The 21,903-nt window shown below is 43.0% G+C and overlaps 1 protein-coding gene and 1 non-coding gene across 2 annotated transcripts; both read right to left on the reverse strand.

Moving 5' to 3' along the window:
- Positions 1 to 3,795: 3,795 nt before the first annotated feature.
- LOC112089848 lies at positions 3,796 to 4,245 on the reverse strand. Its single transcript, XM_024160601.1, has one exon. It carries the CDS (start codon positions 4,243 to 4,245, stop codon positions 3,796 to 3,798), a length of 450 nt encoding a protein of 149 aa, XP_024016369.1.
- A 4,320-nt stretch (positions 4,246 to 8,565) lies between these two features.
- LOC112090101 lies at positions 8,566 to 8,672 on the reverse strand. The gene has a single exon (XR_002901457.1). It is a non-coding gene; the product is annotated as a small nucleolar RNA R71 (small nucleolar RNA).
- Positions 8,673 to 21,903: the final 13,231 nt, after the last annotated feature.

A 21,903-nucleotide genomic window follows, 5' to 3' on the forward strand; every position in this document is an offset into this window, starting at 1 on the left:
ATGAGCTGAAGACTGCGCACAAACCCAGTGACTAGACGCCTGTTGTTGATTCGGGAAACGCCGAGGGCAAAACTGACGACCACGAAGAGGGGGAGATTGCTGCTAAGACGACCTCCAACATTCTCGACGAACAGAAGGATTCTGCTGGTTTGGCCAAGCCGGCTATCCTTGCCTTGCCTCAATCGTCGAGGCCCCCAGCCCCTAAGGCCAACCATGAGACTGCGATCCGCAAGCATTCTGCCTCGGAGAAAGGCAAAGGACTTTCTGCTGACAAAGTCGAGCCGCCTAAGAAGAAACAGAGAGGAGGCGTCGGCGAGCCAGCGCCAAAGAAGCTTATTTTGGACGACGCCGGTGCTTCGGCTCAACTGTTCTTCAAAGTGAAAAATGCCAATGTTACTCTGTCCCGCCCTGATAAGCTTAGGCGTCCGAAGTCCTATGCCGCGATGGTGCAGCATGGAACCAAGGTCTAACCTTAACTGTCCAGTGTCTCTTGATAAATTTTTCAAATCTAATTCTTTCTTTGTCTCTCAGTTTTTCTCTGCGGTGAACGAGCTGTTGGCTGGATACGAGGCCGACGCGCTCAAGGACGAGCGTCATTTGGATAAGGCGAAGCAAGATGCTACACTATCAAAAGCCGAGCTGGATAAAGCGTTAGCTCGAATTGCTATGCTAGAGGGGGAGAAAGGGGCCATAAAGGACGATCTTGATAAGGTGGTTACTCGTTTTGAGGAGTCTCGGGTCCGAAAGAATAATGAAATTGCTTCCCTGAAGAGGTAGATCGCGGCAAAGGACGCACTTCTTGAGTCTCGGGTGAAGATCGCTAAAAAGGAGGCCAGACGTGAGGCGGCGGTTAAGTTCCAGGAACGAATAGCCGAGATCGAGAAGAAGATGGGAGACTTGGAGAAGGCTAAGAGAGACGAAAACGACGTTGGTCAAATCCGGAGAAACTGAAGAGCTGGGCGGCTAAGCTGATTGGAGCCGAGAAGGTGTTTGAGCGCGCTGCTACGGATCTGAGGGAGAAGTTAGTCGTCTCGCCGGTTTTTCCGGACTCCGTTGACTCTCGTCTGGGAAACGAGCCGCTGGAGGTAACTGCCGCTTTGGTTGGAGTCGTGGATCCGACGGGATCTAACATCAACACCCCGAGGGCTAATGACCTCGCAGCCAAGGGCGTCTCTGACTTGCACCAGGAGAGATAGTTTTTTTTTGCGTTCTTACTTATGTACCGATCGTTTTTTGTGCCTGGACGGCTTTATCCATACTCATTGTCTTTTCTGTTTCTGTTTTTCGAACCTTGCGCCTAGACGGCTTTGTCTACTTGATTATCGACATCAAGTTTATGTTGGATTAATCTAGTGCTGATTTCGTTTATCTTTTTTTAGAATCGCTGGTTTTTGCCTTAATGATTTTGTGGGAATTATTTGTTCCAAACTGTTTTTGCGGAAGACTCGCGTTGAGGCGAGCTGTTTCTAGGTAGTTTGTTGAGCCAAGCGTGGGATGCTATTGTCTTCTTTCCTGGCCGAGCTGTTCTAGAAAATTTATAGAGTGTCTTGGATAGAAAACTGGCTGTTTTGATGCTTTAAGTATCGAATGGATCCTTTTTAAGTTATAATATGTCTGAGGACCGGCGCTCCCGAGCTGGGAGATGATATGGGCCGATTTTTTTTTATGGTGTTGACTGTTTATGCTGAGGCGTTGAGTCATGAAGTATGACGAGGTGTTTAAATCGGCTCGGTTTTTGCCTAATGAGATGTTAGACTTGGATTTCTTATTACCTAAGTTTAGAGTTCGAACCGATAGTGTCAGAAGTATGGTTATAGACCGGTGTTCCCGAGAGGGTGAGTGTACTTTACCGGGTTTTAAGAATTCACTTCGGTTTTAGAGAAAGCGATGTTGTCTTGTCTTATAATCTTGTGTGCGACAGTGGCGACATATACGTTTTTGGTTTGAAATTTGTGAAGCGCGCTTAATTTTTATTCATAGTGGATGTAGCTTGCACCCTCGTCCTAGGAAAGGTGGTAAAAGTCCGTTTAGAGAACTTTGTGATTGTTGTCTCGTTTTGGCCAGCAACGAGACGAGGTGTTCTGTGTTTGGATACCAAAGTGAAATGGTAATGAGCAGAAATTATGTCGAGGCAAATGCAAGGGCAATTTAAACTCTAAACGTCATAAAGCAATCAAATAAAAGACTAGCCAAAGTGAGAACAAATGGATGAGAAACTAGTCGAAGTGAATGCAATGACAAATAAGAACCTAGCTGACGTAAAATTTTGTCAAATAAAAAACCAGCCAATTGAAAATGAACCAAAAGCTAGTTGACTTGACGAGCTTAAATTTAAAAACTGGTTTAAGTGTATACGTACACACTCTCCCTCCCCCCCCTCTTTTTAGGAAGGGGGACATCTGAACCCGTCTGACGACGGGCTGCCTATGTATACTTTTGATGAGGTCATCGACCCATATCCAAACCAAACGATTGTTCCCGAGCTCAAAGAAGCACCAATAAACCGTTCCAAAGCAAGGAGGCTTATCGAAGGGTTCAATTTGGCCGTAGAATCAATACTAAGCACCATGGAACTTGGAGATGCATTCAAAACCGTTTCTCAAGAGCATTACACGCGAGACAGCCCCAAAGGACCCGATTTAGACATAATGGAGGGCTTCGCGTGTTTGAGCCTCAAAGAGAGGCAGCCTCAACTAGAACAAGGTATACATGTTTACTTGGCAGGAAATGGAGCACGAAACACCAAGAATCCCAAAGAGACCGCATCGGACCTTCAAGATACAACCATTTCAAGACAAGAAGCCGATAACAAGCAAATGAGACGAGAAGAAGTACATGAAGCAGGACACGAGAAGATACTTGACGAACTCACAGGACACAACGTTAGCAGGACACTAGACGAAGAAAACATCAAGACTAACGAGCTACATGGACCGGAACGCGACCTAATCAACTACACAACAAGCAAGTCCACAACCGGCCTTAATCATGTATTTTCCATTTATACGATATGTGCAGGTAACATGGGAGTATCCTAGTGGTGTCTAACACGCTAGAGAGCATAAGAGGTGCATGGAACAAGCCCAGAAAAGGTTGCACGTAGTTAATTTCTTTTCTTTAATTTTTAAGTGAACTTTCCATATTCGTGTCCAAATGAGACACTTTGCCATTTTTACTTTATTTCTTTTACAAGTCCTGTTGTTTTGGTTCTTTAGTGTCGTTTTTCTTGTTAAGTGTCAAACCCTAGAAGGTTCAAAGCTGACGGACTATTTATAAAGTCCCACACGCAGCTGTTGTACTCACCTTTTTACCTTATCAATAAAATAATGTTGTTTTCCTCTTGGCTTGTGCTTGAGAGACTTTGCTTGTGTTCTTGCGTGTGTGATTCACCAAGGAGAAAGTTTTCAGTATCAGAGATCCCCACATCATCTCTGTGGTGCTTCGATCCACTTCACAACCACTCTTTGATCCCTCAAGAGAGAGCGATAAAGCCAGCTTGACAGATCCCGTATCGATTCAAGTCTTATGCCAACGAGTCTTCTCTTACCATCTCCATCCACTGATCCACACGAGAGAGCGTGAAAGCCACCGTGTTGATCCCACCAAGCCATTGATCCGCAATCATATAAGCCTCTCACCGAGTCTTATATCACCTTTGTAGGGATCAAGCTGTCCCGTAGTTCGTGTTGATCGTGTTGTATCCTTAGTGATAATACTTCTTTAGGTGCATTGCGTTCCACGATCTTGGAATTGCTTCATCAGCTATCATCGCTAGTTTGTAGACTCCCGGGCGAACTACTTTCGTGGTCTTGTTGGGGCCTTCCCAATTTGCTCCGATTTTCTCTGCGTTCCTCTCAGCAGTGTTTTGGATAACATTTTATGGACAAGCTCTCCTTCTTTAAACCTTTGGCTGTGGAAATTTTTGTTGTGGTACATCGTTGTTGCTTGTTGGTAGTTCTGCACTCGGATTAAGGCTTGGTCGCGCCTTTCATTGACAAAGTTAAGCTCATCCAGCATCATCAGGTGATTCAAACCTTCCTGTCCTGGCAAAAGTCTTCGTCGAATTCCGGGGAAATCCACCTCGGGAGGGATCACACATTCTGTTCCATAGACGAGGGCAAATGGGGTTTCTCCGGTGGTTAGGCGTGGAGTTGTTCGATGCAACCAAAGGACTCCTTCGAGTTTGTCTAGCCATCGTCCCTTCTTGGCGTCGAGCCTCTTTTTCAGGCCGTCTAGGATTGTCATGTTAGCTGCTTCGGCTTGTCCATTCCTTGAGGATACCTTGGCGTGGAATAGATTTGCTCAAGTGAACTAAGATCCGTTGTCGGTGACTATCTCGCAGGGAACCCCATGTCGGCAAATGATATTTTTCCAGACGAAGTGTTCGACCTGAGCGTCTTTTATGCTTGCGTAGGAGTCGGCCTCGACCCATTTGGAGAAGTAGTTAGTAAGGATGAGCAGAAAACGCTTCTGCTTTGATCGATGTAGAGGCCTGACTATGTCTATCGACCATCTCATGAAAGGATAAGACAACGAAATTGACGACAGCAGCTCGGTTGGTTGATGGATAGTAGGCGCGTGTCGTTGACATTTCTCGCACTTTGTAGTGAACTTCTCACAGTCCTTGACCATCATAGGCCAGAAGTACCCATACCGTTTTATCTTGATCGCTAGTGATCTTCTGCTAGAGTGATTACCACACGCGCCGCTATGCACCTCGAGCATTATTTTTCTTGCTTCGGGTCATTCGACACACGTCATTAGTGGTCCTGAAAACCTCCACTTGAACACCTCACCGTCGACGAGGATGTATCATGCGGCTTGAGCCTTTAATTTGGAAGCTTCCCACTTGTTGGGTGGAACTTCTCCGTCGGTGATGTAGACTCCAATTGGTCCGAGCCATTCTTTGTCGTAGCCGTACTCCAGCTCGGCTGACGAGGCGTCTTCTTCCATTGCAATTGCTTCACCGTTATCTGGTTCTTACTCCGGAGGGTTGATTAGCCGAACTCCTTCTACTTCCTCTATACTCGGCCGTTCGATGAATTCAACCGGTATTGTTCATCGGAGATCCGGGTCCGAGGGTGAGGCGAGTGCTGCTAAGGCGTCCGCCGAGGTGTTTTGTCTTGGGGTATTCGCCTGAGCTCAAACTCGTCAAACTTTTGTACTAAGTCTTGGACCACTCTAAGGTAAGCTCCCATTCTTTCATCATTCACCTCATACTCTCCGTTAAATTGGTTTGCTACGAGCTGTGAGTCGCAAAAGACTCTTATTTTCCGAACTTTGATTTCTTGTACTAGTCGTAAGCCAGCGACCAATGCTTCGTATTCTGCTTCGTTGTTCGAGGCGTGGAAATTCAGGCGGAAGGACTGCTCCAAGATCTCTCTGTTGGCGAGGTAAGGCGAATTCCTATTTCTTGGCCACGTTTTGATGATGAGCCGTGATATATTCATAAATTGCATCATTTAATGTACATATTCTAGTCCAAATCATGTCCCATTTGCATGCATTTTAGGTTTTTAAGCATTGTTTTAGGACTTAGGAGATGCATTAGGTCCCAATGAGTCTTTGCATGTTTTGACTGTTTATCACGTGTATTTGGAGCTATTTAAAGCTGAAAAGATGAATCCAGGAAATGGAACGGTGATCAAAGCTTGAAAAATGGTGAAATTGGGTCTTTGGAGGTTATCAGCCATTCTCGCGCACCAGGAAGGTTTTTCTCGGCCAAAACGCGTACCGCGGGTGGATTTTTATCGGCCAAAACGCGTACCGGCTAAAGGATTTCTCGGCCAAAATCTCCGGGTGCAAACACGTCTCCGAAATCGCCTGTCCGGGGAACCTTCCGGTCCGATTCATCTGTCGGGTGCTTCATTGAAATTGGAGAGAATTGGATCACGGTTCCATAGCAAGTGGAATTATGGAATTCTAACGCGTGAGTAGAAAGTTAAGCTCGTCGGGAGGAACCCCTGTCTCGCTGCTGTTTTGGACCAAGCCGATGAGCTCTGAAGAATGCGAAGGCCGGTGCACTTCCAGGCCGATTCAGTTTCCGGGGCCTTCATGAGAATCAGAGACATTTGAGTCCTCTTTCCAGAGCGTCCAAGATCATTCAATTCAGAGCTATGAGTAGGAAGATACGGTCTCCGGAATGGACACATGTCTAGACGCCTCTCTCTGATCGTGTAAATGCACTGCAAAGATGAGCCCTCCAGGAAGCCTTCCACTTCCCAAGCACCGAAGCTTCCTTCACCAAAGTTGGACATATATGAGTCCTCTATCCTCTGCAACCAGAATCACGCAATTCGGACAAGTATATCAGAAGTTACACTCTCCGGAATACGAACTGGTCCAAGCTGCTCTGAATGCTGCGAGAAAGCCTTGCGACTTGGTTAACTCGCAGGCCTGAAGACGAATGCCTGGAAATTGATGCTGCGAGTTGAGAAGTGCGGGTAAGCTATCAATGGATGAGGTCTGAGGCTCCCGAGAAAGAAAATTGCTAAGTCCACAATCGTGCGACTTAGGCATGCGAGTTGGCCGCGCCTGGAACCAAGTCGCACGATCACTCGCAATCTACTCCGACTTGAGCCTGCGACCTGAGTGTAATGGAGACCAACCCGCACGGTTTGTACATTCTCCAGAAACCGCCTTGGTCCTGCGAGTTGAAGAAGAAGAAGATTAAGCCGCAGCAAGACTCGAAAAATACTCCTACTTGGGTGTGCGGCTAAGACAAAGCGATTTAAGTCTCACAAGACAAGTTCTTCATCTACTGCGACTTGGGCATGCTACCTGGGAGACTCTGGACCAAGCCGCAGGATTTCCACTTTACCCACTAAAGCCGGGTCAGGACCCGGTTTGTTCCGGGTTTTTTCCAAGAACTGAGCTTTGTTTTCTCTTGTTTCTCTTTCCCCTTTTATTAAAAAACGAGTTTGTTAAGGGTTTGATTTGTCTCAAGATGTTTGATTTGTGATGTTTAGGGTTTAGATTCTCATTTCATTTCCTTAGTTAGCTGCTCCTAATGCCAGATTTCCTTGGGAAAGTGAAATCTGGGTTCATAGGTATTTCATGCACCAAAAGTGTTTGATGAAATGCCTGAAAGAGCTAACTTAAGGGTTTATGTTTTAAATGCCATGGGAATGTTTGTTTTAAGCATAAATGACATATTAGAACTGTCGCTTAATGCTCATTAGTTCATATTTCACAAATGGGAATTTGGTTTGAAAGTGGATTAGTGTAGAGATTAATGCCTTCATGAGAGGATTAGTCTAGATTAGAGTTCTAAGTTAAAATGTTTGAGATCATGTGATTGCTTGTTATGTCTTTCTGTATAAGATTCAGTCTTCTTGGTTGAGAGATTGTTTGGTCACTTATTAGGCTTGATGCATTATGCTTGTTGATTGCTTGATTATATCTAATGGTTGTTAGACTTGACTAAGTGATTAGCAAAGGGATTATTGTCATGGGAATGAATTAATCTGATTAAGAAGCCTAGACTAAAGAGTAGCAAGTGTTGCATTATGTTCTTAGCATCTTGAATCAATATCTAAAGCACCCTAATCAATGATCACATCTAGAGGTTTATCTTTCATCATTTCCTTTATCATCATTTTGTTTGCTTGCTTGTTTAGTAGTTCATTAATCATTTCTTGTTTGTTTCTTGTTTATGCTTTCTTGTTGCTGGTTTCACCAAACTCATCTTTTATTCAGCTTGACTTAAGAACTTGTCTTATAAACTGGTGCCTAACTACCACACATATGGATTGACACCCCTTATACTACCTTGACAAGGGGATTGATAACCCATCTAAGACCTAAAAATCTTAGTTATCAATTGGCGCCGTTGCCATATTGTGTGGGGATTGTTAGCATTAGTTTCTGATATAGTTTTTGAGATCAAGTTTCTTTTGTTTTACTGATCACCTTTCAAGTTCTGTCTTTGTTCTCAGGTTTATGATCACAAGAAGCCAAGCCAAAAGACAAAGAGAAAGAGCTGTTTACTTGGAGAGGTTAGGAATGAATCAGCAAGTTGGGAATGAGCATCAGGCTCAAGAAGCTGATCAAGGTCAAAGAGCTGGTAATGGGATTGGAATTCAGGCTCAACAGGCTCAGGTCCATCAGGGACACGCTCAGGGTAAGCAGAACCAAGACCGACCTCAGGTTAATCCACCACAGCCCCACCCAAACCCACCCATACGTCATCAGCCCCAACCAGTCTTTATTGGTGAGAATGACCGAGCTTATGCACACCAGTATGGCGCAGGAATCAGGCCACCTCCTGTCCAAAACAACAACTTTGAGGTGAAGGCCTCTTTAATAAATATGGTTCAGAATCAGAAGTTCCATGGCTTACCTATGGAGGATCCCTTGGAGCATCTGGATCAGTTTGACAGAGTTTGTGATCTCACTAAGATCAATGGGGTATCTGAAGACAGCTTCAAACTGAGATTGTTCCCATTCAGCCTTGGAGATAAGGCACATCAGTGGGAAAAGAACCTCCCAAGAGGATCCATCCACACATGGGAGCAATGCAAGATTGCCTTTCTATCCAAGTTCTTCTCAAGCTCAAGGACTGCAAAGCTAAGGAACCAGATTTCCAGCTTCACTCAACATTCTAATGAGACCTTTGGAGAAGCTTTGGACAGGTTTAGAAGCTACACAAGTAAGTGTCCACATCATGGTTTTTCAGAAGCCTCCCTCCTTAGCACTTTGTATAGAGGAGCTGTTCCTAAGATCAGGATTCAGTTGGACACAGCATCAAATGGAATTTTCTTGGCAAAAGAAATCAATGCAGCTATGGAACTTGTTGAGAACTTAGCCATGAGCCAAGACACTTATGGGGAAGATTATGATAGAAGCTATAGAGGAGAAGATTCTGGTAGACACCAAGGGCTGGAAGAGAAGTTTAAAGTCCTGAATATAAAGCTTGACAAAGCCCTAGCTGCCACTCAAAAGCCTATACACTATGTGAGTGAGGAGAAGAGATGCTTCACAAATATCAATGAAGAGGGTCTCACTCAAGAGGAGTTGCACTTCATTGGGAATCAAAACAAGTTCAATGGTTACAACAACTTCAATAAACACCAGAACTTGTCCTATAGGAGCAACAATGTGGCCAACCCCCAAAACCAAATATACCCTCCTCAAAGCTTTGTTCAACAGAATCAGTACCAAGGTAACTCCCAAGGTCAACAGGGTTTTCAGCAACCAGCGGTTCAGAATCAAGGGAATAACTTCACAAATCAAGTCAGCCTACAGCCAAAGGCTCCACCTCCTGGTTTTGGCCCACCACATGTTCAAAAAAGTCATGATTTCAATGTTGTTCTCCAACAGCTCTTACTAGGACAACAAAAGATGGTATCTGACCTGGAGACACTGGGCGCTGAACTAAAGTCTATTAAAAAGAACAAGGGCATCTGCACTTCTGAACCACAAGTCTCTCTTCTTGGTAAAACTGTTCAAAACCCAAAGGATTATTGCAATGCCATCTACTCCAATGATGACCACTCAACTGCTGTGCAAGAGATTGAAGATCTCCTTTATGGTCAACTTTCTAGTGAGACTGCACAAACTCATAAGGATGAAGACACCATTATAGATGATTTCACGGGCTTCTTACATGAACTCAATGAGGAAATTGAGAGCAAAAGTGTGGGGGCAGCCGGTTCAGTTCTTTCTGTTCAGCAAGGGAATGATTCAGTGTCTATTGAAACAAAGGACTGCCAACTGGTCCAGCAAAGCCAACAGATTGTGCCTCCACCTCTGAATCAACTCAGATGAAGCCAACCTCCCTCCCAAAGCTAGGCAACCCAGGGAAGTTCACCATCTCTTGCACTCTTGGCAACTTTAGAGTTGAGAATGCTTTGTGCGATTCAGGCTCAAGTGTAAGTATAATGTCTAAAGATATGATGGAGAAGCTAAAGGTAAAGTCTATAACGTCCTACCCCTCTTCCATCACCTTTGGTGATTCCTACTCCAAGAAACCATATGGATTTTTAGAAGACTATCCACTTCAATTTGGCGAATGTGTGATCCCCACTGATTTTGTCATCATGAAGATGAAGAAGACCAAAGAGCTCCCCCTATTGCTTGGAACTGCATTTCTCAACACCACTGGTGCAATGATTGACTTTGATACTCAAAGAGTGGTGCTTACAAAGGTGGATAAGGATGCCTTTTACCCTGTTCAACCACCTTTAGCTGAATTTTGTGGATCAGTTGTTCAAGAGATAGAACCCCCTAAGGTACTTGAGATGAAGTATGTGGGCAGTGCTGGAATTCTGGGTGGATCCCAATCTCTCTCAGCTGTAGAAATGGAAAAAGAACCTCACACCAACTCTGTTTACAAGGATGGGACTGAACAGCCATTGATCAGAGAAGAAGACATCTTGCTCTCATGGTCTCCTACACTTAGTGATCTAAGGATGATTAACACCAAAAGTGATGGCTCAGCATCATAAGACAAGAGTATTAAACCTGATCTTTCTTCTCAAGACTTTGATCTCACTACTTGGGTTGATGATGATGGTTCTCTGAAGTATAAGCTGGATTGCAATGGGAAGCCAGGTCTGTTTGCTGAAGTGAGGGCATGTCTCACAAAGGCCATTTTTGATAAAGACCCAGATGGTATTCAAGAGCTGGTAGACATAGGTCTCAAGATGGGATCTCAAGGACAAGGGTCTAATGGTTCCCAAAGGCAGCAAACCAACTCAGTTTTCTTGCTCAGGACCATTGAAGTGCTGAAAAGCATCAGTGCTCAACCTCACCCCAGCTAAAAACAGGTTTTTCAAAGTCAAACTTAGTGACTTTAAACAAAGTGCTCTTGGGAGACACCCCAAGCTTATCCTTCTATATAATATTCTTAATCTTTTCTCTTCTTTTTCATGTTTTAGGATATTTTGGGTTTTGTGAAGTGTTTTCAGGTCTAAGGTGACTTAGGAATGCTGTGGTCCAAGGAAAAATTGAAAAGGGGTCTGTGAACAAGCTGAGGAAGGACTTAAGGAATGAAAACTGGTGAGCCACCTGAGTGCTACCTAGATGTGCGGCTTGGTGCAAGAAGAGCCCAGGTCGCAGCCCAACTCGCAATTTACTCCGGCCTGGGCGTGCTACCTGGTGTAAGAAGACCAAGCCGCACAAAACCATGAAGAGGCCCGAAGTGTTTAAGTCCCAAATACTGCAGCTTGAAAGTGCGGGTCAGAAGAGAGGAAGCTAGGCCGCACGTCCATTCGCAAATTACTCCGGGTTAGGCGTGCTGGCTGGGAGCAAGGAAACTAGGCCGCACCAAAAAGAAAAGTGGCCGAGCTGTTTAAGTCCAAAAACCTGCGACCTGGTGCTGCTACCTGAAACCCAAGGAAGCTAACCCGCATGAAGACTCGCAAATTACTCCGAGTTAGGCGTGCTACCTGGAAGCAAGGAGACCAGGCCGCACCAAAAAGAAGAAAGGCCGAGGTATCTATGTCCCAAAGTCTGCGAGTTGGTCCAAGACAAGTCCATGCCGCACAAGGGAGTTAAGGCCAAGCCAAATCCATCTCCAGTGGTGTGTGGCCTCATCTGGTGCAGATACTCACTCCCCTTTTGCACAAGAACCACACCAGGTATCACTCCAAACACTTGTAAATGAGCATTTAGCATTTTTCTTTATCTTTTGCATTTCATGTTTGATTTTTCCTCTTTCTCATGCTTTTATAACACAAGGGACTGTGTTATCTAAGTGTGGGGGAGGGGTTTTGTGTTTACTAATCATGTTTATTCTGCTCTTATTTTCCTTTTCACTTTGAGTCTCATGTTGCATTCATCTAAGTGCATATAAAAACCAAAAAATGGAAAAATCTGAAAATTTTTCACAAAAAATGCTCATGTAGTTGCATTCACATTTTAGGTTGAGTCTAGTTTGCATTTTCATATAGGTTGCATCATATGCAAATGGGAGTAATGATAGGTTCTTTCCTTGAGAGTACATCACTTTGAGAATTTGGATTAAATATGCTTGTGAAATGACTTATGTGCTTGCAAGGCTTGAAATGGTTTGAATCGGAGAAGCAAGTTTGAATTGAACTCAACTCTAATAAGTGAAAACCTTGAACTTGACTTGAAATTATCTTGTGATGCATTGTTTAAATAAGTTTGTGGATACCTATATACATATTTGAGCTAGAATCCTGTTTTTACCACCCTCTTCCTTACCTCAAATAGCTCAGTCCACATCTGGATCAGTTTTCCTCACCCTGAACACATCCTTCTTTCAAGCCAAATGTTTGTGTGTGATTGAAAGGCCACCTTGGATCAAACTTAGCAGAAAGTGTTAGGTTTAGAGCGACAAGGGCAAGTCTCATTGAGTGTTAAGTTCCATCATCAAGGAGCTGAGAGATTTGGTGAGAACTAAGTGTGGGGGAATACTTGTTGGTGAGTGGAAAGGAGAGATGAGTGGAAATAAAAGGAGAATGGTGAGAACTAGGGGATAGAAAAAGAAAAGAAATCAGTCTTGGAGTTTTGAGTCAAAGAAAGTGAGCTCTAGTGTTTTGAAAAGAAAAAGTCTAGCCTCTAAGTGAAAAGAAAACAAAAGAAGCCCAAGAGCTCAAATGTTTTAAAAAGAAAGAAAAAGAGGCTAGAAGTTACAAAAGAAAGTGAAAAGGAGCTATGTAAAGTGTGAAAATGATAAGTGAGTCTCCTAGTGAGAGGAAATGAGTGTGGAAAGTGAGGTTCTTGAGAGGTTGAGCAAGTGAGAAAGCTTTGAGTAGAGTGTGGGGTGGGATGAGTCCTTGCCCTTGTAAGCCTAGGTTGCTTTTTACCTTTAGCATTCGGGCAAAGTTTGATCATTCATAGAGAGATCCCCTTGCTGCATTGAACCCACTTAGGCACTGATGAGACCATTTTAGTCTCAGTACCTCAGCCTAGCCAAACTTTGCTTGTTTGAACATTGCATCATTTGATCCACTTGGTAAAGAGTTTAATGAATGTTAAAGAGTTGAGGAATAAGAGAACTTGTGGATATTACTGTTGAGTTGATACATCAGAGTATGGTCTTGCATTGCATATTGAGCATGAACTTGAATTCTCTTAGTGGTCACTTTTCTCTTTCAAAGGAAAAATGAGCTCCCAATGCATTCAACCTTTTCCTCTCATTTGTTCCTTTTTGCTTGAGGACAAGCAAAGGATAAGTGTGAGGGAGTTGATATATTCATAAATTGCATCATTTAATGTACATATTCTAGTCCAAATCATGTCCCATTTGCATGCATTTTAGGTTTTTAAGCATTGTTTTAGGACTTAGGAGATGCATTAGGTCCCAATGAGTCTTTGCATGTTTTGACTGTTTATCAGGTATATTTGGGGCTATTTGGAGCTGAAAAGATGAATCCAGGAAGTGGAACAGTGTCAAAGCTTGAAAATGGTGAAATTGGGTCTTTGGAGGTTATCAGCCATTCTCGCACACCAAGAAGGTTTCTCTCGGCCAAAACGCGTATCGCGGGTGGATTTTTATCGGCCAAAACGCGTACCGGCTAAAGGATTTCTCGGCCAAAATCTCCAGGTGCAAACACGTCTCCGAAATCGCCTGTCCGGGGAACCTTCCGGTCCGATTCAGCTGTCGGGTGCTTCATGGAAGTTGGAGAAGATTGGATCACGGTTCCATAGCAAGTGGAATCATGGAATTCGGACGCGTGAGCAGAAAGTTAAGATCGTCGGGAGGAACCCCTGTCTCGCTGCTGTTTTGGACCAAGCCGATGAGCTCTGAGTAATGCGAAGGACGGTGCACTTCCAGGCCGATTCAGTTTCCGGGGCCTTCATGAGAATCAGAGACATTCGAGTACTCTTTCCAGAGCGTCCGAGATCATTCAATTTAAAGCTATGAGCAGGAAGATACGGTCTCCGGAATGGACACATGTCTAGACGCCACTCTCTGATCGTGTAAATGCACTGCAAAGATGAGCCCTCCAGGAAGCCTTCCACTTCCCAAACACCGAAGCTTCCTTCACCAAAGTTGGACATATATGAGTCCTCTGTCCTCGGAAACCGGAATCACTCAATTCGAACAAGTATATCAGAAGTTACACTCTCCGGAATACGAAGTGGTCCAAGCTGCTCTGAATGCTGCGAGAAAGCCTTGCGACTTGGTTAACTCGCAGGCCTGAAGACGAATGCCTGGAAATTGATGCTGCGAGTTGAGAAGTGCGGGTAAGCTATCAATGGATGAGGTCTGAGGCTCCCGAGCAAGAATATTGCTAAGTCCACAATCGTGCGACTTAGGCATACGAGTTGGCCGCGCCTGGAACCAAGTCGCACGATCACTCGCAATCTACTCCGACTTGAGCCTGCGACCTGAGTGTAATGGAGACCAACCCGCATGGTTTGTACATTCCCCAGAAACCGCCTTGGTCCTGTGAGTTGAAGAAGAAGAAGATTAAGCCGCAGCAAGACTCGTAAAATACTCCTACTTGGGCGTGCGGCTAAGACAAATCGATTTAAGTCTCACAAGACAAGTTCTTCATCTACTGCGACTTGGGCATGCTACCTGGGAGACTCTGGACCAACCCGCAGGATTTCCATTTTACCCACTAAAGCCGGGTCAGGACCCGGTTTGTTCCGGGCTGACCCGGTTCGTTTTTAGAGAGATATAAATACTTTTTAGGGTTTTTTCCAAGAACTGAGCTTTGTTTTCTCTTGTTTCTCTTTCCCCTTTTGTTAAAAAACGAGTTTGTTAAGAGATATCTCAAGGATTGAATCAATCTAAGTCTGTTTCTTATCATCTCATCTTCTTATCTTTGCTTCTAATCATGATTAACATCACCTCTTGCAAAAGAAATGGTGTGTTCATCATGATTAGTGAGTAGTCTTATTTTTAAACTTCTAGGTGTGTAGATTAGGGTGCTTAGATGTTTGATTTGTGATGTTTAGGGTTTAGATTCTCATTTCATTTCCTTATTTAGCTGCTCTTAATGCCAGATTTCTTTGGGAAAGTGAAATCTGGGTTCATAGGCATTTCATGCACCAAAAGTGTTTGATGAAATGCCTGAAAGAGCTAACTTAAGGGTTTATGTTTTAAATGCCATGGGAATGTTTGTTTTAAGCATAAATGACATATTAGAACTGTCGCTTAATGCTCATTAGTTCATATTTCACAAATGGGAATTTGGTTTGAAAGTGGATTAGTGTAGAGATTAATGCCTTCATGAGAGGATTAGTCTAGATTAGAGTTCTAAGTTAAAATGTTTGAGATCATGTGATTGCTTGTTATGTCTTTCTGTATAAGATTCAGTCTTCTTGGTTGAGAGATTGTTTGGTCACTTATTAGGCTTGATGCATTATGCTTGTTGATTGCTTGATTATATCTAATGGTTGTTAGACTTGACTAAGTGATTAGCAAAGGGATTATTGTCATGGGAATGAATTAATCTGATTAAGAAGCCTAGACTAAAGAGTAGCAAGTGTTGCATTATGTTCTTAGCATCATGAATCAATATCTAAAGCACCCTAATCAATGATCACATCTAGAGGTTTATCTTTCACCATTTCCTTTATCATCATTTTTTTTGCTTGCTTGTTTAGTAGTTCATTAATCATTTCTTGTTTGTTTCTTGTTTATGCTTTCTTGTTGCTGGTTTCACCAAACTCATCTTTTATTCAGCTTGACTTAAGAACTTGTCTTATAAACTGGTGCCTAACTACCACACATATGGATTGACACCCCTTATACTACCTTGACAAGGGGATTGATAACCCATCTTAGACCTAAAAACCTTAGTTATCAAGCCGTCAACATGCAGTATCCAAACTTCATCTGGAGTCGGCTCGGTTGTTGCCTCGGCAGGAAGTTCGACGAGGAAATCTGCGAGCACCTGGGATTTTACGGACGACCTATTCCGATACTCGATATTGTACTCGCTTAACTCGATGGCGCATTTTGCGAGCCGCCCAGACTGGCTCAGGCTATGCAGGATTGAGCACAGCGGAAGGGTTGCGAGCACAATAATCGAATGTGATTGAAAATAAGGATGCAGCTTGCGAGCCGATACTACGACGGCTAGATGATAACACCGGATTTTGACCATTTTTATGGATCATTTTAATATCTTTTACAGGTGTTTTTACTCCGTTTTCAAAGGTTTTCAAAGGATTTCTATGTTTCCGGATTTTAAAAGACTTTTCAGGTAATTTGGGATAAAGAGGCACAAAATAGAACAAAAAGACTCTTTTGGATAAATGCAGACCGTCAGAACTCTCATGGAGAGACGATGACTTTCTCACCGTCTGATCACCCTCAAAATTGGACAACTTATAGAAGAATCAACCAGCTTTCAAATGCACTTGGTTTGGAGACATTCCAACGGTTGGATCTCAGGAGATTTCATTAGCCCCGGAGCCACGCGGAGTCGGCCAACAACTCACGCAACCGTGGCCAACAAGCTATTTGCCGCGGTCAGAAGCTTCCCGACCGCGGCCAACAAGCCAATTGCCGCGGTCACAACACTCCCGACCGCGGCATTCAAGCTCTGACTTAAAGCCCACTTATCTGAAGCCCAAAGTCATTCCCAGCCTCAATTCCGGAACCCTGGAGACCATGGAGTATTGGAGACTATAAATACATGTCATTTAGGTCGTTTTTAGGAGAGCCATTCATACTTTACAGAAACCCTTTTCCTTTAGCCGTTTTTATGAGATTTTTGTAGAAGATTGTTCAAGTCCGAGTTCTTCAATAGAGAAGCTTTCTTTATCTCTTTTCTTTATTGTTTTTCATTACTTATATTAAAACCAATGATGATGTCGAACTCAGCCATGTCTGAGTAGATCCCGAGTTGGGCTTAGGGTTCCCGAAAGGGGCTCTCATAATCGATTAAGACATCTAGGTTTATAGATCTGGGATTTCGACCTGTTCTCTGTGTATTCTTGTTCTTATTGCATGTATGCTTGATTGATCACCTAGTATCTGATCTAGATAGTTAGTGTTGCGAAAGTTTTCATTAAGTATCAGCCCTAGAATGAAACAGGCGATTTTTTCGTAGGAGTGGAAACCTACCTGCGGGGAGATCGTGAGTATTGACGAGTCTTGTGCAGCTCTTGCGTTCTCTCCCTTCCAGGGCCAGAGTGGAAACCTACTGGTCAGGGTTGCGAGAAACAGTTGGTTATGATCACGACAGTGACGTAGTCATACCGCCGTACTCTAGCTCTAGAACCCATATATTGTTATCCGTCAATCCCAATCTATCTACACTAATGTTAAAACCGATTATGATCCCTTAGAATTCCCAAAAGCTCAGCGTTTTTAGCCATAGTTTACAATTCCATCGATTTTTACTTGCTTTCTTAGACCTGCATTTCAATTTCCTTAGTTCGTTATTTACTTGCTTTATTTACCTTTCATGCGATATTTTACTTCCCTTATTTTCGTTTAGTTTGATATTTTACTTATTCCATTTACATTTCATTCGATTTTCTTTACATGCTTTTTAGGATAGATTTATTTGCTTTCTCTTGTTTTAGTTTAATTCGCAAGAAAAACAACCAACCTTTAAAACCAATTTAGTCTAGACATAAAGTTAAAAACCGTAGAAGAATACCAGGCACTCTGTGGATTCGATCCCTAAATACTACAACTGATTAGCTGTGCACTTGCGGCTTTCATTTGTTTTGTTAAGGGTAAAACTTGTTCCCTCACGTAGCGAGCACGCATCAAGTTTTTGGCGCCGTTGCCGGGGATTTGTTTCGCTGCCTTTTGCTATTTTTCTTGTTTTAACTTCTGGTCTAGACACTTGATCTCTAGTTCTTTCTTAATGTTTTTCTGAACTATCTTTCCCTTCTTTTGCCTTTCTCTGAATTGCATGAGTACCAGGCGTAGACCTGCAGGAGACATTCCAATTCTAGACGAGATAGACAGACACGAAAGAGAACTTCGAAGACTTAGACGAACGCAAGGAATGGCCAACGACGACCAGCCTGGAGATCCTATTAATCGAAATTTAAATATGGACCAAGAAGGGTCCGAACAAGGAGAAGAAGTAAAACCTCCACCAACCGGAGGTGATACAGGCACATCAAGTGGAGTGCCATTCAAATCAGCCTGATTCCTCATGCTTACGTCGAGCTAAACGACTTAAAACAAAAGCGCTTAATGGGAGGCAACCCATTTAGGTACTCTTTCTCTTAGTTTTCTTTTCCTTTTTAGAATTTATGCTTTCTTTTTCTTTTTAAGTTTTAGGCATTTTATAAAACAAAAACACAAAAAAAAAAAATCAGAAAACTAGAAAAACCAAGAAGAAAAAGGTAGGTCTTTAGCTGCTCGGCCTGGCAAAGACGAGAAGATTGGACAATAGGCCGCAGGAGGAAGACCCGCGGTCGCAGCTGATGGAACCGCGGCCAAAGGTGCATCGACCGCGGCACCGTGAATGTGACCGCGGCCGAGCACTCGACCACCGCGGTCGCGCGTCTCCTGACCGCGGCCGGTTGTCGTTGAGATGATTCCGCGGATTTCTGCCGCTTCCCGGTGTTGCCTGGTGATTCCCGGTGTTGCCTGGTGATTCCCGGTGTTGCCTGGTGATTCCCGGTTTTGCCTGGTGATTCCTGGTATTTCCTGAAATGTTCCCGGTAAAACCCGAAAAGATCCTCGGTAAGTTTTAAACTTTTCTAATGTGCAAACAAGAAAAGGTAAGTTCCCATAAACTTAAAAAACTCAAAAACGCTTTTTAAAGAAAAGAAACAAACTTTTTGAGAAAGAACACATTTTCAATTCTTAAGCTTTTTAAGAGATTTTTGGCTCAAACCTCACTCTTTTTCGAAGCTGATTTGAATTCTACCATCAATTCTCTCTTTCCAGCAAGGTATGAACCTCAAACTCACCATTCTTACTCGATTTTGAACTTAGGGTTTTCTTTAAAAACCCAAAATCTTGGTCTATTGATGGTGGAAATAGCTTAAGAATGATAGATTATCCATTTAGGTTATCTAAAAATCGATTTTAGCACCTAGCTTAAGAGGAATTGAGATTTTTGAAATTTGGATTCTACATGCTTCATAAAAATCGAATTTGGAACAGCAAAATTGATGAATTTGATTTAGTCTTGTGTGATTAGTGATTAGTATTGGGTAATCTTTAGAATTCACATGGAAATTGCTCATAAAAACTGATTTTTAGAAGATTTCTATGTTGAGAACATCAAAAATCCGAATTTAGTCATGAACTACTTGATTTCTCTGATTTAATATCAATTTTGTTTGCTAATAATTTTAATTAATCTTTTTATACTAGTATTAGTATAACAGATCTTAATGTGTTAAAATTTGCACCCAAATTCACTCTTTTTCCAAGAATCATTTCATTTTGCAGAAAATGGATGAAACCAGATCCCGAAGGAGCCGTCGAACTGGTGGCAGCTCCGATGACATTCCCGACGATGCTACTCTAGGAGAGTACATGCTGAACCAAGCCAGACCGAGAAGAAGAAGCTATGTGATGAGATTGCTCCAGCACTCAAGAGAAACACGAGCACCTCACGAGCCACCACAGATTCGATACATTGGGAGGGAGACAAACCCGAGAGTGGACTATGCAAGGCGTTTCAAGAAGCTGAACATCAAACCCACGCCTTGCATTGATTATCATACACTCGAGATGCTTGGAATCAGAGAGGATGTGATCTGGTACATCGATGCACTTAAGCTGAGACTCTACTTGGAGCTGAACCTTCCGACTTATCCTGAGATAGTCCGTGAGCTTTTAGCAACCGTTACACTCCACCACACGAAGAGGAGGAACCCCATAGCATCAGATGGCATCTTGTCATTCTCTATCCGCGGACAGCCTTATTCTCTAACAATTTCCGAGGTTTGTGAAGCTCTTAAGCTTCCATACACTGATGGCATTTATCTTGAAGATGAACCTGATCTTAACCTGTGGAGAGAGATGGGTCATGGAGCCTATGATAGTGGGAGAGCTAAGTCAGCCCTTCTTAGCCACCCAGCAGTGAGAGTTGTGCACAAACTCTTAGCACGCACGATCTTCTCTAGAGCCAACATGGGAGGTGTCTTGAAGACTGAGCTCATGACACTTCAGATCCCATTTATGGACGACCCACGACTTGCCTGCTTTGCCTGGATCATATCGCAGAATATGGTAAAGGTGAAGCATGATTTACATGGTTGCGATGATGCTACTCCAGCTTTCGGGAGTGCTATTACAGCGATACTACAGGCTGTAGGATTTGATTTCTCATCTGATGATCCAGTTCCCGATGTCTGGTATGATCTACTTTATCTCTCTCGCGATCACACTATCTCTCGTGCCGATTTCGATCCAGACAGGTTTGGTTACAAGTATTGCACTGGCACTGAGGAGCACCGAGTCTGCTTACCGTCAGCGTCTATCCCGAGATTGAGCAACGAAGGATGCCCTCGATGGACTCCGGAATCCGATGATTTTCTGCCATCCGTACCTCGTCTACCATTCACCATTGGCCAGTACATAGTGGCCAAGGCGAAGCGTGATGCAGCTGCGGCCCATGCTCATTTTCAGCCATCTATTCCGACCGGCCACACCTCATCATCAACATCATCACACACTCATTCCGATCTGGAGCGCAGAGTTGAGAGACAGGGACGACGCTTTGAGCGCGTTGTCACCTTCTTACAGGAGCAGCACCAGTTCGCAGACGACAATTCAGAGGATGAGTGATTGATCAGCACTTCACTACCATCACGCTTCTACCATCATTTTCTTTTCTTTTATCTTATTTTATCTTATTTTGCTTTTATTCACCATCTTCTCACCAAATTTTTCACACTGGGGACAGTGTGATTTAAGTCTGGGGGAGGATGTCTATCCGTACTAATTATTTTCCTGCTTTTGCTTTTAAATTTCAAGTACTTTTTAAATTTTAATATGTAACCTATTCGACATTAAGTATTTTTCAGGAATGTTTGACGCAAAACTTTGATGATTTAGACCTGCACACTTCTACACTATGCATGATAGTTCATTTGTGGTTAGCAGTAGACTAGGGGGTAGCTAGAGTACTTGCACTACGAACTCCCACCAGAGGACTTCTATTCATGGAGATTCTTTCTGACAGGATATACTAGCTCATTTTATTTGGACTTAGTATTGATATCTAACTTTCTCATCATTGATTTTAGGCAGGCATCGACATACACATCTAGGACGTCTTTTACCATCACTTTTACCACTCTTTGTCGTCCTAGATGACCAGTTTATCTTTATCTGGTACCATACCCTTAACCCAAAACCTTTGTTTTCAATCCTCATGCATTATCTCTTTAGTTTATATCAGCAGATATGTGTAAAAACGTCGGAGAGAAGAGGAGCGACGCAGTTTTCAGTCACTCGCAAAAGAGACTGAATGGAATTGAGAAGGAAGAGTATCAGAAACATAATAAAGCTTTACAAGACAGATATTAACTGGTAAATTCGTGCTCTCTAAGACTCTATATCTAAAGGTGTTCCCTTTCTCTAAAAAAAATTAAAATAAAATAAAAAACGTGAAAAGAGAAAGGGAAACAAAAAGCCTAATGAGTCTTAGATTGTCGAAAATTGTGGAGCAATGAGCAACCACTATTCGTTTAAGGAGCCATTGTTTTGAAAGATTTACAAAAATCTAAGTCTGGGGGAGTTTGGAGAGAACTTGAGGAAGAAGACCATGAATCTATGTCAAGAAGAAAGTGACTGAAAACTGTGGATACCAACAGCTTCACTCTCTCGTGCGGTTTTGCATAATGTTTGATAGACAAGACTTTTTAAGGTCTCAAGGCTATCAATCCCCTTGTCAATGTAGCACAAAGAGGTTTATCAATCCAGATGTGGTGTTAGACACTAAACTATGTGATCAGATTCTTAATTCAAGCAAACAAGAGCGATTTTGGTTAACTAAAGACAACTACAAACTTAAACAGGTTTAAAGACAAATGACAATG

This window comes from Eutrema salsugineum, unplaced genomic scaffold (genome assembly GCF_000478725.1).
Source record: "Eutrema salsugineum unplaced genomic scaffold, Eutsalg1_0 scaffold_11, whole genome shotgun sequence".
Lineage (NCBI taxonomy): Eukaryota > Viridiplantae > Streptophyta > Magnoliopsida > Brassicales > Brassicaceae > Eutrema > Eutrema salsugineum.

Coding starts and splice junctions, on each gene's coding strand:
- LOC112089848 (XM_024160601.1), bottom strand. CDS start 4,245: ATGACAATCCTAGACGGCCTGAAAAAGAGGCTCGACGCCAAGAAGGGA.